At 34.7% G+C, this 15,333-nt stretch overlaps 1 protein-coding gene across 3 annotated transcripts in view; it reads left to right on the top strand.

Moving 5' to 3' along the window:
- The window catches only part of RABGAP1L (RAB GTPase activating protein 1 like), a 754,336-nt gene that overhangs the window by 434,656 nt on the left and 304,347 nt on the right, over positions 1–15,333 (top strand). For all 3 annotated transcript variants that reach the window (XM_028122981.2, XM_028122980.2, XM_088017005.1), the window contains one exon: positions 2,414–2,527. In XM_028122981.2, coding sequence (XP_027978782.1) covers positions 2,414–2,527 — 114 coding nt within the window. The remainder of the gene's footprint in view (positions 1–2,413; positions 2,528–15,333) is intronic.

Below are 15,333 nucleotides of genomic sequence, written 5' to 3'. Positions count from 1 at the left end.
AGATAATTAATTTTAGCTTTGAAAACGTGATTATTGTCTCTAGTCTAGTACACAATTTCGTTCATATTAGTCTGTTTGTAAGACTCTAGTGTACCTCCTGACCTTCAGTTATGTGAAAGGAATTAGTGAACAATATAGCAAAACATTTTATTTAGTTTATAAAGTGGAGTTCCAAAAATTGTTCCCTTAGTCAACTGAGAGCAATATGTTGGAAGAAAACTCTAGAAACACACATATGTAGAGAGCATTTAAAAGTAATCCTAGGAAGGGAAGGTTCATTAAAGTCAGGGTAAGTTGATTTTTATTTTCATTTGATTTTTTGCCCATTTATTTTTAGAAACAAATAAGGAAGATTCAAGTATGCATAGAAAAAAATTACTCAGTATTATATAAAGTTACTTTCTAGAAATTTTTAATCAATTTCCCTTTCTCTGAATCAGACTGTTGGTACCATTTAAACACAGTATGATGCCAAATGAGTAGGCAGTTTCTAGTGAATATAGTCCAATGATTTCTCTCCCTTAACATCTTGAAAAGTGTAAAAAGAGTTATCCTGTGAACCACTCAGCACATGTTTGCCCCTGAAATAGTTCAGCAGTGGCAGTAGTAACATTTTTATTGGCCATCTTTTCAAATAGCTCCTAAGTGGGAACTATTACTGTGTGGAAAGAGAACCTTTTTATTAGGGAAAACCTGGACAGTGAAGACTTTCTTCTACCTGGTACCAGATCCCCTACTAAAGGGATCTCCTACTTAGACTCTATACCAGACCATAGCTCTTTATACATTACTTTTATATTCACCTTGTTCTGTGCTCCTACCTCCCCTCAAAATTTTCTCTATCCTTAGAACCTACATTTCCTTTATAAATATAAGCTTTCTATGTATCCTCTTACTTAAGGTATGATTTTTTTTTTCAAGTTTCATTTTTATTCAGCTGTAGCACTGCATTCCTCTAAGCCATCAGAATTTCCTCTGGACTGATTTGCAATGTGTTTGGTGTTTGCTAGCAAATGTGGGACATTCCAGTTTGTGTCCTTTCTCCACATGGTATAAGATCTAATTACCACTCAGCATGAAATAGAAGTTGAAATGAAAAAGGCAGCAAGAGAAGGCCCTGGCTTAACTTAGAGCTAATCAGCGACTTCCTTCTTACATACTTCTCAGCTGCAAAGAGAAAGGGAGCTAGCACTCATTAAAGTAACTCATGTATTAAACATTTTTTTTTCTCTTCCTTGATTTTAACTGAAATGGGGGATTTGTTCAAATCTTCATGGAAGCAAGACATTAAACGACACTTTTAATTTGCACTAGTAGTCACCGATGCTTCCTTAAACTGTGCAAAATATTTTCATCATCAGGGTTGCCAGAAGTGCTCCTGTTCTATTTTCTTGACATTGAAACAGATAAAACAAATAACATTTATGGGACTCAAATAAAATCAAATGAATGATTAATCACTTTTTATAAAGCTTAGAATTCTACTCAATTTTGAGCTTTTGGATCCTGAATTTGTCTTAAAAAGAACCTCTAGATTTATCTTTAAAGCATGTGTCATCTAATATAGTAGTTTTGGGGCTTTTTATTTTCTGGAGTGAATGAGTTAGGTAGTTAACCTCTCAGGAGGAAACGATTGATATCTTTACTTTTTAAATTACTGTGGTCTGAGTTTTCACTTATCAGATTATCAAAAATTTAAGAAGTTGGATAATATGCGGTATTGGGCAGATAAGGAAAAACATCTACTCCACCAGTGTTTGGAGTATGTATTGTTACAACACCTCTGGAGGGAAAGCGCCTTCATCAAAAATGGCAATGTATATACCCTTTGACCTAGCGGTTCCACCTCTAGGAACCTGTTCTTGAACACATATGTATAAAAATGTTCCTAGTGATAATATTTGTAATGTAAATAGAAAAATGCAGAAAAGTCATTAATAGGAGAATGTTAAACAAATCATGGTATGTCCCTATCCAGATACCTCATTCTTTTTGATAGCTGCCCTTAAAGAGAATGAAGTACACTTGCGTGTATTGATTAGGAATATTCTATAAGTTATCCTATTCCATGAAAGTAGCAGATAGTTTTCTTCTATTTGTGTTTCAAAGAACAGAGGCTAGAGATGTGTTTATACAACTTCTCTCCCTCACCTCCCTCTCCCATAAGCATATATTCACACATCTATAGATAGATAGATGGATGAAGGATACAAACGAAACTGCTGGTAGCATGTATATGGGACTATGGGCTTGGAATGGGACTATGGGCTTGGAATGGAAGGCGGATATTTTTGGTGGGGGCAGCATACTCTTTTGTGCTATTTGAGTATTTTTTTTTTTTGGCATGTGTATTTATTTTTCAATTAAAAAGAAATTTTAAATTAATGACCAGATCTACTTTTTTCTGTTTTAGGACTCAGCCCAGGAGAGTGTTATCACTCGAGATATTCATCGTACATTTCCTGCCCATGATTACTTTAAAGATACTGGAGGAGATGGCCAGGAATCACTCTACAAGATCTGCAAGGTAGGGCCCTCCACCTCATTTTTTCTAACTTTTACAGGGCCATATTTTAGGAACCCATCTTAAAGACTTTTAGATTTTTTTCCTGTCTTTATTTCTTATTTGCACTGTGCCCTATTGATGCTGGACAGCCAAAGTCCCTTGCCAAGAACTCTCTTGCATGAGAAAGAATTCAAGAGCAAGGTGTTTAGAGAAAGGGACAAAGACTTATTAAGTCTAGAAGTAAGAAAGCTATTTCACAAAGTAGCGACCTCTCATCCTAGGTGAGGAAGAGGACCCTCTTTGCCTCTAATGAAGGTTTTAAGTTTTTAAAATTAGCTAATGGTATAGGGAGGGGCTTACTCTGTAACTTTGGGTTTATCATTTACATTGAGTGGTTAGTTTTTCCATTGTTTTAGGGTTGCAAAGTTACCTACAGGGAGCAATTTGAAGAATGTTGAGCTTTTACGAATGTCAAGCTTTTAGTGCTGGAGGGAGTGGAGTTTTATGGTTTTCCATGAATCAGATTTTGTGAATCTTTTTATGACCTGCTGGCTTTTAGGTTAAGGGTCAACCTAAAACCCAAATGACTTTACTTAGGTCAGCTTGTCTCCTGAGTCTCCCTTCCCTCCTGCCTCAGTGTTCTCTGCTCAGTACTGAGTCCTGAAGGCAACTTCTTGGCTGTGTGTTCTATGTATCCTCATTGGGGAGGGGGTGCGGTAAGGCTTCATTTTGGCTCTGCTGCTAACACAAAAGGAACAAAGTCCTCTCAGGTGACGTACTGAAGGCTCAGAGGAGTCCTGAGGACTGTCCTTTGGAGAAGATAATGTGACAGTTGGCTCAATTTTTGGACAATACATAAGGGTAAGAAAACACTGTGGTTTTTAAATACTAGCAAGTTCTCTAATATTATTGGTATATTTTAACTTTTGTCACATTAGACATCTTCATGCAGTTTTTGTGTCCCATTTTTAAAAATCTTTTCCCTCATTATTAATAAGGCTGGAAGAAAACTTTTTTCCTGATTTTTAGTAAATATGCTCTACATGGATATAAAAGATTCTGTTTTTATTAATGTTAATATAGTTTTGGGGCTAGATTATTAATTTTTTAGGTTATATCAGAAATGCAAAATGACTTTTTAAATCATTACCTAGAGTTAACTCATACTGTCAATACTAATTGAGGCCAAAAGCTAAAAATTACAAACAGAGTTTTGCCCTTTATCCTCAAATTTAAGATGCCTTATAAAATGTGGTGGACAACTCAACATTATCCTCACTGCCCATTACAGTAGAGATTATTACTGAAGATGAACTACACAAAAATCTTGTAATAATATGGAGAAAAAGCAAATACCATGGCTAACTTATGTTACATAATCAGTTCCTGAATAATCAAATTTATCCTTTTATTGAGTAGCAAAATTGGCCAGTAGGTATTCAGAAGTACATATCAGAGTTATTTTTATATTTACTGATTTTTTTTATATTACTTATAAAAGTACTTGCCTGCTTGTGCTAACCAAGTAGGACTGATGCTTCATTCTGCAAATGGCATAGCTTTCATTAAAATCCTTCTTGCATGTTTGTGTTTTAGCCCTCTGCCCACTCCTATTTTATCTTGTCTGTCTTTTCTTTTCTTTCCTTTTTTTCCTTCTCTCTTGATGTAGCCGTTTGGAAGATTATAAACACTGATCAGAAATCTCTTTTTATATGGATGTATCATTCAGAGCTAGAAATGCATAAATAACTTAAAATCTGAGAGTGTACTGACTTCTGGAAAGTAATACATCATCTAGTTTTAAAATATGCTACAAACCATTGAATACCATTACAAATGTATAACATATTCATTATATGAGTGTAAAAGGCAAAAGTAATTATTAAAATTTTTTTCTACCAATTTTGAAATTCTGTAAGCTAATCAGCTTCTGTCATGTGTAGGGAAGATGTCAAAATTTATGTAGTTTCCTAGTTTATGGGGAAGGGTCTGACATGATATATGGGAGAACATTTTCCCCCTCACATTCAACATATTTTCAGCCAATCAGTAACTTTTCCTTCAGTTTTTCTCTGGCTGATACTAGGAAGTTTTTTCACATAACTAAAACAGATGGTTTTATGTGCTTTCAGCCTCTGACTTACAATTTTGCTCCCTTGTAGTAAAAATAGTAGTCCCCTCATTATACAATATTTACGGGAGAAATGTCTGAACCATTACCAAACACAAAGATAAAATTTAAATAGTTGGTACGTTTAAGTAGTTGATATCTTTGATATTACAGATAATAATCCAACCTTGCTTTGATATTGCAGACAATAATCCAACCTTGAATTTCATTAGACAGTACTCCTTAGTACATTCACACAGCTCATGTAGCCATGTTAGATTATCAATGTATATTTGCAACATGATTAGACAGTTTTAAAGCTCTTTCTGAGTAAAGAATATTGCAACAGTGTAGCTCTAAAATACCTTATAACTGCTGAATATTTTAAATTATACTACATTTTGTAAAAATATGTTGGGGCGCCTGGGTGGCTCAGTTGGTTAAGCGACTGCCTTCGGCTCAGGTCATGATCTCAGGGTCCTGGTATCGAGCCCCGCATCGGGCTCCCTGCTCGGCGGGAAGCCTGCTTCTCCCTTTCCCACTCCCCCTGCTTGTGTTCCCTCTCTCGCTGTCTCTCTCTCTGTCAAATAAATAAATAAAAGCTTTTAAAAAAATAAATAAATAAATTTTGTAAAAATGTGGAAAACAAAAGAATCATATTAAAAGCATTTCAGAATTCAAGGTGGTAAATAAAGGTTGCTAAAGCTTATAATGTTGTACTAAAATATGTATTACCTAAACGTAATTTTACAACACCCTTAGATATTGGGGAAGACCAGAAATGAGTATATCAGAATATGTTGGAGAAACGAAAATTTGCTGTGTTCCTAAGTGACACAATTCCTTCTCTTCTTGATCTATTATTTAGTAGTTTAGGGCTCATGCAGGGAAATCTCAGGTGGTGATGATAACTCACAAATAGGAAAGCATACTTAATGATACTTCAGAATTGAATATTCATCTCAAGTTTGTGTATATACTTTCCTTTGCTTTTTCTATCCAATTTGAGCTATAGTCTTTCATTTTAGGACTTTCATCCCATATCCCCAAAAGTTGCTCTGTGTAAGAAGGCCACTGAATGTGGTCCACCTGTTCTATCATTTTTATCTCTAGAATCATATCCAACATCATACCTCACACTCTCAGCAATATACCTTTGAATTTCCATCCTGGATACTTTGTACAAACCGGAAACATTACTAATACCTTGATTAAAAAGGCTTCTTCTTTATCAGTTCTTTTTTTTTTTTTCCCCTTAATCTTTTTCTTGTCTTACTGCACTGGCCAGAACCTCCATTGTAAGTGTTAAAATGAAGCAATCATAGTGGACATCCTTGTCTTGCTCCCAATTATAAAAGAAATGCATCTAATGATTTACCACTAAGAATGATATATCTTATTCACATTAGCAACACACTTATAGACCTTTTTTTATGCAGTGCCTTCCATCTGTTATATTAATTTCAAATTTACAAAGTACTTTCACATATATTACCTCATTTATTTCTGACAACTTCTTATCACTGGAGCCTATACTAGAAATATAATATGCTGTGCTCTTAAATTGAGACAAATTATTAAGAGAATTTCAATTATAATAAGTGTGGATATCAATTTTGGTTTCAAGGATACAGAAGTCTGACTTTGTAGTTGAAAAGTTTTCTGTGGCTCTGGTGAAATGAGAAATGATCTGAACTGTCAGGTTAGAGGGAGGACTGTTAAAAACTTGCTGTCATGTTTTAATGGCCCTGTCAATTTCCGTTTTTGCCTCTTAATATCTTTTTCAGAGTAGGAGGAAATTGAAATGGTTCAAAGATTCTCCTGTTGTCATAAATTTATGTGTGGAAGTTAAACTGAAAGTGTAATAGAATTCACAGGATTCTGAAAATGATAAGTTTAGGGGTCTCCTACCTCCCTCCATCCCTCCCTTCATCCTTCCTTCCTTCTTGTCTTTCCTATTAGTCAAGTCAGTAACATTTTAAAATAGTGTCCTTGAAAGGAGGAAAAAAATACTAGCTCCCCAAGTATCTTTAGCACTTTTCTAGTTTAAATATGATATAAAATCTATTTTGAGTTGGGAGACAGGTTGGCACAGTTTAAAGGACTGAACATCAGGAAATCTGGTTCTTGATTCTTTTCTTAAGCAGACCTAAGACTATGGGAAAATCACTTTTTGGATTTCCTCCTCATTAAGGCTATGGGGTCTGATATGATTATACTGATTTCCAATTCCAATTCGCAGTGATTCTTAAGTGTTTAAATTTTTTTTCTTAAAATATAACAGATGAGTGCAGAACTTAACAATTCCTGTGTCAGGAATAATATATATAAAATATAGCTCTGTCTCTCAATACCAGAGCTATAAGTGAGTATGAGTATGATTTAACATTGAAGACTTCACCTGGCTTTCTGTCGTCTTTGGGTGTGTGTTTCATGCACACATGAAATGGAATACATTTAGTGATTTACTTTGAGATACACATCTCTTTAAATACCTAAGACCAGTCAGTCAGTCAGAGTAACCAGTTAAAATATTGTTCACAACAGTATAGATTGAAGAGACTCTTGGTGTGCAATTTAATTTGGGGCATATTGCCTTTTCTAATTTTCTTATTAGAGCAACTGTTTTCTGAAAAAGAGTCTACTGTTGTGAATTGAATGGGAGGAATTGAATATATTACATAAAGATCAATACCTTTGTTCATCTGGGTTAATAATTTGATCATATAGTGGTTTGTGGAAGGACAAAAATAAACTTAATTCTTGTTTTATCAAATATTATTCTCAAAACTAGATTGGATTTAATGTAAGAACTAAAACTTTTCAGGTATTATTTTGATACCTGCTATTTTTGAGTAACCTGCTACATGATTTTGAAGAATGCAAATGATCACTGACTTTTGTAAAGTTAGATATAATTATTTATATTGTTTTCTCGAGTTGCTTATTAGTGGTTATAGGGATGAATTATTTTTCACTGAGTTGATTATATTTTCAGTATAAGTTTCTATTTGACTACCCATAATACAGCTCTCTTTTTGGCGTGCCTGAATGATTCCTTGCTTGTATGACAGCATTTACCAAACACATTATAGGCCACTCCCATAGGGCATGTTGAATTTCTTGCATTTTATAGATGAATGCCAGAGAAGTTAAATTATTCACCTAAAATTATATAGCCACTAAATGGAAGAGACTAACTTGAACCCAGATCTGTTAGCTTAAAATTCTGTGGTATTTCCATGCCACTATTATGATTGTACATTTGTAATGAAGATGAAAAATTTTGATTATTAAATACCTTCTGTTTACCAGAAACTGCGCTAGGTGTTTTAACATGTATCATGTTACATAGTTTTGACAATTATCCTGGAAATAAAAACTATATCTGCATTCTTTTTTTTAAAAGGTTTTTTAATTTATTCATTTGAGACACAGAGATACAGAGAGAGAGAATATGAGCAGGGGGAGAAGCAGAGGGAGGAGGAGAAGCAAGCCCCCGCCAAGCAGGGAGCCCGATGCGGGGCTTGATCCCAGGACCCTGGGATCATGACCTGAGCTGAAGGCAGACGCCTAACCATCTGAGCCACCCAGGCGCCCCTGTATCTGCATTCTTATAATTAGGCAAACAAATTCTCAGGAAGACTAAGCATTTACTCATGTCACACAGATAAGAAATTATGAAACTGATATTCCTTTCTAGGTAGGTCTGTCTAATGGCAGGTCCATGTTATTTGTATTATGGTGGCTTTTCTTCATTTTAAATGGACAGTATTTAAATAGCAAGTGATTTAACATCATCAATGTAAGCTAAAGCTAGAGGACTAGAAAATATTTTTCTGTCAAGCTAAAAACTTAAATGCAAAGAAGAAAATGACCTTATTTGCCTATACATATAAACGTCTTATTAAAAATAATAATAATGGGGCGCCTGTGTGGCTCAGTTGGGTAAGCATTTGCCTTCAGCTCAGGTCATGATCCTGGGGTCCTGGGATCGAGCCCCACATCCAGGCTCCCTGCTCAGCAGGAAGTCGGCTTCTTCCCTCTCTGCCCCTCCCCGTCCGCTCATGCTCTGTCTCTTGTTTTCTCTCTCTCAAATAAATAAAATCTTTAAAAATAATAATAATAAAGAAAAGATCAGGGGCACCAGTGGGGTCTTCACCGGTGTACTGAGAGTTACCCAAGCTCCTAGTCCAGGTAAATGTTTTAATTATTTTTTAAAATTTTTATGTATTTTTAATTCCAGCTAATTAAAATACAGTGTTATATTAGTTTCAGGTGTATAAATAGTGATTCAGCAGTTCTGTACATTACTCAGTTCTCATCATGATTAAATGTACTCTTAATCTCCTTTGTCTGTTTCACTCATCCCTCCACCCACCTCCCCTTTGGTAACCATCAGTTTGTTCTCTATATTTAGGAGTCTTCGTTTGTTTGTCTTTTGTTCTTGTTGTTCATTTGTTTTGTTTCTTAAATTCACATATGAGTGACATTTCATTTAGTATTATACCCTTGAAATCCAGACATTTTGTTGCAAATGGAAGATCTCATTCTTTTTTATGTATTTCAATTATGTTTTTGCTAAGATAGCCAGTGCAAGATTACTCAGAAGATAGACCAAGGACATGCTTTGGGGCACCACAAAAGAAAAATGAGTTCATCTTTAATGATCATGTCTAGAATTTTATAATCTGAAATTCTAGAAAGAAGTTATGTTAATTTTAGCATGCCTGTAAATTTTTATTCCTTTTTTAAAGATTATTTGAAGTACATTTGGAGAATGGACACCTTTAGTGATTAGGGCCTTTAATGATTTAAATAAGACCTTATGGACTTCTAGGGGTGCCTGGGTGGCTCAGTCAGTTGAACGTCTGGCTCTTGGTTTCCGCTCTGGTCGGAGTCTCAGGGTCGTTGGATCGAGTCCTGCATCAGGCTCCGACTTAGTAGGGAGTCCGCTTGAAGATTCTTTCTCTCCTTCTCCCTCTGCCCCTCCTCCTGCTCATGCTGTCTCTCTCTCTCTCAAATCAATAAATAAATCTTAAAAAAGAAAAGACCCTAGGGACTTCATTTTTTTTAAAGGTTTATTTATTTGAGAGGCAGAGGGAGAGGAGCCTGATGCAGGGCTGGATCTCAGGACCCTGAGATCATGACCTGAGCTGAAATCAAGAGTCTGACCTTTAATCAACTAAGCCACCCAGGTGCCCCTACCCTAGGGACTTCTAATAATAATAAATAGAAATTGAGTATCACAGAAAACATGTATTTTTCTTGTAGCTGATTATAAGACGGCAGTCTTCTTTTTTCCACCAGTTTTAACAAGAAAAAGTTGACATCGCTGTATAAGTTTAAGATGTACAGCATGGTAGTTTGATTTACATATATTGTGAAATGATTATCACAGGTTTAGTTAGTATCTATCATCTCATATAGGTACAATAAAAGAAGAGAAAAAAAATGTTCTCCTTGTGATGAGAACTCTTAGGATCCACTCTCTTAACAACTTTCCCATATTCCATAAAGCGTGTTACCTGTCATCATCATGCTCTACATTACATCCCTAGTATTTATACATCTTGTAACGGCAAGTTTCTACCTTTTGACCACCATCATCCAGTTTCCTGTCTCCCCACCACCTGCCTTTGGTAACCACAAATCTGATCTCTTTTTCTATGAGTTTAGTGTTATGTTTGTTTTTTCTTTAGATTCTACATGTAAGTGAGATCATATGGTACTTGTCTTTCTCTGACATATTTTACTTAGCATAATGCCTTCAAGGTCCATCCATGTTAGGCCTTCATCTTTATAAAGAATGGTTTCCTTAAAATCACCTTACATCTCATTGTTACCATTAAAAAAAAACTTTAATAAATATAACATTTAATATACATATAGAAAAGTGCACAGATATTGAGAATATAACTTAGTGAATTTTTACCAAGTATATATAATCACTATAGAATAAAGATAGGGAATTTTCCTAGCATTCCAGAAGCTTTCCTTTATTTCTTCTACCAGTGGTTGCCTCCCCCAAAGGTAACCACGATTCTGATATATATTGCTATACATCAGTATTACGTCTTTTTGAAATTTAAAAAGTGACGGTTGTGTGTTTGTTCCCATTGTCTATGAAGTTTATCCATGTTATCGTATATGGCAGTAGTTTATTTTATTGCTACTTAATATTCCATGATATAAATATACTAAAATATAGTGTCCATTTTATTCTTGGTAGGCATTTGGTTTGTTTTCAGTTAGGAATAATATTGGTATGTACATGCTTGTATTAATAGTGTTTTCTTAAACATATGTATTTGTTTCTGTTAGGTATAGACCACGAATGAAATTTCTGGGTCAAAGTGTATAGACATGTTCACCTTCAGCAGATATTGCTAAACAGGTTTTCAGTTTTACAATTTATATTTCAACCAGCAATGTGGAAGAGTTCCAGCTGTGCTCTATATTTTCACCAACACTTGGCCAACTTTTAAATTTTAACCATTTTGGTGGATGTGTAGTAGTATCTCATTGTGGTTTCATATGCATTTTCCTTATGATTTGAGAAGATGAGCACTTTCCACATGCTTATTGTCCATTAGGATAACCTCTATCATGACAAACTTGTTTGCCGTTGCTTATTTTTACAATTGGGTTTTCATTACTGCTTTGTAGGAGATTTTTTTGTGTGCATCGTAAGTATGAGTCCTTTTTTAGGTATATGTATAGCTAATATCTTCTCTATGGCTTGCTTTTTTACTCTATTAATAGTGTCTCTTGATGAACAGATGCTATTAACTTTTTAAAGGCCCAATTTATTAACTTTTTATTTTATGGTTAGTATATTTGTGTCTTGTTTAAGAAATATTTGTTTAACACAAAGTCATGAAAATATTTTGTGATGTAATCTACAAATTTTATTCTTTTGCTTTTTACACTAAGGATTATCTGTTTACAGTTTATTATTGTATGAGGTAGAAGTCAAGGTTCATTTTCTTTCCATATGTATCTCTAATTGATCCAGCATTATTTTTAAACAACCATTCTTTCTGCACTTTATTGCTGCAGTATCCTTGTCATAAATCTGAACCATGTATATGTGGGTGTGTATCTGGACCATTTTTTTAAAATTCTTTTTATAATTAATTTTTTTATACATTTGATATGTAACATTGTGTAAATTTAAGGTGTACAGTGTATTCATTTGATTATATTTTGTAATGTGATTGCTATTGTAGTGATATTTAGCACCTCTACCATATTACATAATTATCCTGTCCTTTCAGTGGTTGGAATACTTAAGTTTTAATTTCTGAGCAAGTTTGATTATTGTAGTACAATATTATTGACTATATTTATTACACTATTCAATCTCTTATTTACTACTTGTTCTAAGTTTGTACCCTTAAAGAATCAGTCTTATCCCCTGCCTCCATCCCCTGATAATTACCATTTTACTCTTGTTTTTTTACAAGTTTGACTTTTTTAGTTACACATATAAGTCATATCATACAGTACTTGTCTTTCCCTGTTTGACTTAACTCACTTAGCATAATGCCCATCCATGTTGTCATAAATGACAGGATATCTTCCTTTCTCATGGCTGAATAATATTCCATTGTTTGTGCGTATGTATATATACATATATATATATACACACCACATTTTCCATTCATCTATTGATGGGTATTTAGGTTGCTTCCATATCTTAGCTTTTGTGAATAATGCTACACTAAACATTGGTGTGCCTATATCTCTTTGAAATCCTGTTTTCATTTTTGGACCATTCCATTCCATTGATCTACTTGTCTGTCTTTGTACCAGTGTCACACTATTAGAATTACAACAGCTTAACAATAGGTCTTTTTTATATTAGCATTTTATTCTATTTAAAGCCTTTTCTTAAAGAATCTCTACTTTGCTTCTAAAAAAAAAATCTTATAAGGCAGCAGGATGGGTGATACTATTATCATTTCAAAGATAAGAACAATTTATGCCCACAGTTACTTATCTGGATTTAGACAAATCCAATGTTTTTCTTTTTTTGTAGTTTCAAGTTTTTATTTAAATTCCAGTTCACATTCAGTGTAATACTAGTTTCAGGTGTAGAATTTATTTTTTTATTTATTTTTTATTTTTTATTATGTTAATCACCATACATTACATCATTAGTTTTTGATATAGTGTTCCATGATTCATTGTTTGCATATAACATCCGGTGCTCCATTCAGTACATGCCCTCTTTAATACCCATCACCAGGGTAACCCATCCCCCCATCCCCCTCCCCTCTAGAACCCTCAGTTGGTTTTTCAGAGTCTCTCATGGTTCGTCTCCCCCTGAAACAAATAATACATTATATGTTTAAAAGAAAAAAAAAAGAAGAAGATAGTAGTCAGGTGTAGAACTTAGTGATTCATCACTTACATACAGTGCCCAGTGCTCATCACAACAAGTGCCCTCCTTAATCCCCATCACCCACTTAATCTATCCCCTTGCCCACCTCCCCTCTGGTAACCATCAGTTTGTTTTCTATAGTTAAGAGTTTTTTTGCCTCTCTGTCCCCCCCTTCATGTTCATCTGTTTTGTTTCTTAAATTACACATATGAGTAAAATCTTATGGTATTTGTCTTTCTCTGACTGACTTATTTTGCTTAGCATAATACTCTCTAGCTCCATCCACATTGCTGCAAGTGGCAAGGTTTCATTCTTTTTTATGGCTGAGTAATGTTCCTTTGCATATATACACCACATCTTCTTTATCCATTCATCAGTTGATGGACATTTGGGCTCTTCCCGTAATTTGGCTATTGTTGATAACAGTGCTATAAACATTGGGGTGCGTGTGTTCCTTTGTATCTGTTTTTGTATCCATTGGGTGAATACCTAGTAGTGCAATTGCTGGAACATAGGGTAGTTCTATTTTTAACTTTTTGAGGAACCTCCATACTGTATTCCAGAGTGGCTGCACCAGTTTGTATCCCCACCAGCAATATAAGAGGGTTACCCTTTTTTTGCATCCTTGCCAACATCTGTTGTTTTTGTGTTGTTAATTTTAGCCATTCTGGTGAGGTGATTAACAATAGGTTTTATTATCTGATAGTTTTTGGCCTACAGCTTCGTTCTACTTCAAAATTAGTCTTACAATCTTGGCCCTTCATACTTTCATATGTTAGAATCAAGTTGACAATTTTTGAGAAAAAAGAAAAACTTCCATAAGGATTTTGATTGATACTGTATTGAATCAATACTTTATCAATTTTCTTAGTTTTTTCAAAGAGCCAACTTTTGGCTTTGTTGATTTTATCTATTATATGTTTGCTTTCTATTTCATTGATATCTGCTCTTTTTTGTTTATTTTTATTTATTTTTAAGATTTTATTTACTTGAGAGAGAGAGAGCGAGATCTCAAGAGAGAGTACAAGCAGGGGGAACAGCAGAGGGAAAGGGAGAAGCAGACTTCCCACTGAGCAGGGAGCATGACGTGGGGCTCAATCTCAGGACCCCAAGATCATGATCTGAGCTTAAGGCAGATCTTAACCGACTGAGCCACCCAGGTGCCCCTCATTCATATCTGCTCTGATTTTTATTTCATTTATTCCATTTTAAGTTTAATTTGCTGTTTTTTTCTAGCTTCTTAAGATACATGCCTAAATCGATAATTTTTTAGCCTTTCTTTTGTTCTAATAGGTGTAGAAAAGGCTACAAATTGTTCTTAGATACTGCTTTCGATGCATTTTTACAAAGTTGTTTTTCTGCATTAAAGCTGTAATTTTTAGTATCACCTGGGTGGCTCAGTTGGTTAAGTGTCTGCCTTCGGTTCAGGTCATGATCTCTGGGTCCTGGGATCAAGCCCTGTATCGGGCTCCCTGATCAGCGGGTAATATGCTTTTCCCTCTCCTTCTGCCTTGGCCCACCATTTGTGCTCTCTCTTTCTCTCAAAAAAATAAAATCTTTAAAAAACTAATTTTTATAATCAACATAATTAAGGTTTAATTTGCATACATTAAGCTGTATCTGTTTTATGCATGTAGTCTGATAAATGTTGACAAATGTATACATCTGTGTAGCCATAATCAAAATATACTGCAATCAAGATACCAAATCTACATCAATCTAAAAAGCTTCTGCACAGGGGTGCCTAATTGGCACAGTCAGTTGAACGTTTGACTCTTGGTTTAAACTCGGATCATGATCTCAGGGTCCTGGGATCAAGTCCTATGTCAGGCTTTGCACTTACTGTAGAGTCTGCTTGGGATTCTCTCTCTCCCAAGCGAGACATGCTGTCTCGCTCTCTCTCTCTCAAATAAATAAATGAAATCTTTAAAAAATAAAAGCTTCTGCCCAGTAAAGGAAATCATCAACAAAATGAAATGGCAACCTACTGAATGGGAGAAAATATTTGCAAATCACATATCTATTAAGGGGCTAATATCCAAAATATGCAAAGAACTCATACAATTCAACACCAAAAAATTGAATAATTCAATTAAAAAATTGGGAGAGAGCATGAATAGACATTTTCCCAAAAAAGACATACAGATGGCCAATAGGTACATGAAAAGATGCTCAACATCACTAATGCAAATCAAAGCTACAATGAGATATCACCTCACACCTGTTAGAATGGCTAGTATAAAAAAGCAAAGAAAGAACAAGTGTTGGCAAGGATGTGGAGAAAAGGGAACCCTTGTGCATGGTTGGTAGGAATGTAAATTGGTGCAG

The sequence above is a fragment of the Eumetopias jubatus genome, unplaced genomic scaffold, assembly GCF_037043125.1.
Source record: "Eumetopias jubatus isolate StellerSeaLion01/CBP00866 unplaced genomic scaffold, mEumJub1_p1.0 scaffold_12, whole genome shotgun sequence".
NCBI classification, from domain to species: domain Eukaryota; kingdom Metazoa; phylum Chordata; class Mammalia; order Carnivora; family Otariidae; genus Eumetopias; species Eumetopias jubatus.
This window is presented reverse-complemented; position numbering and strand designations above follow the sequence as displayed.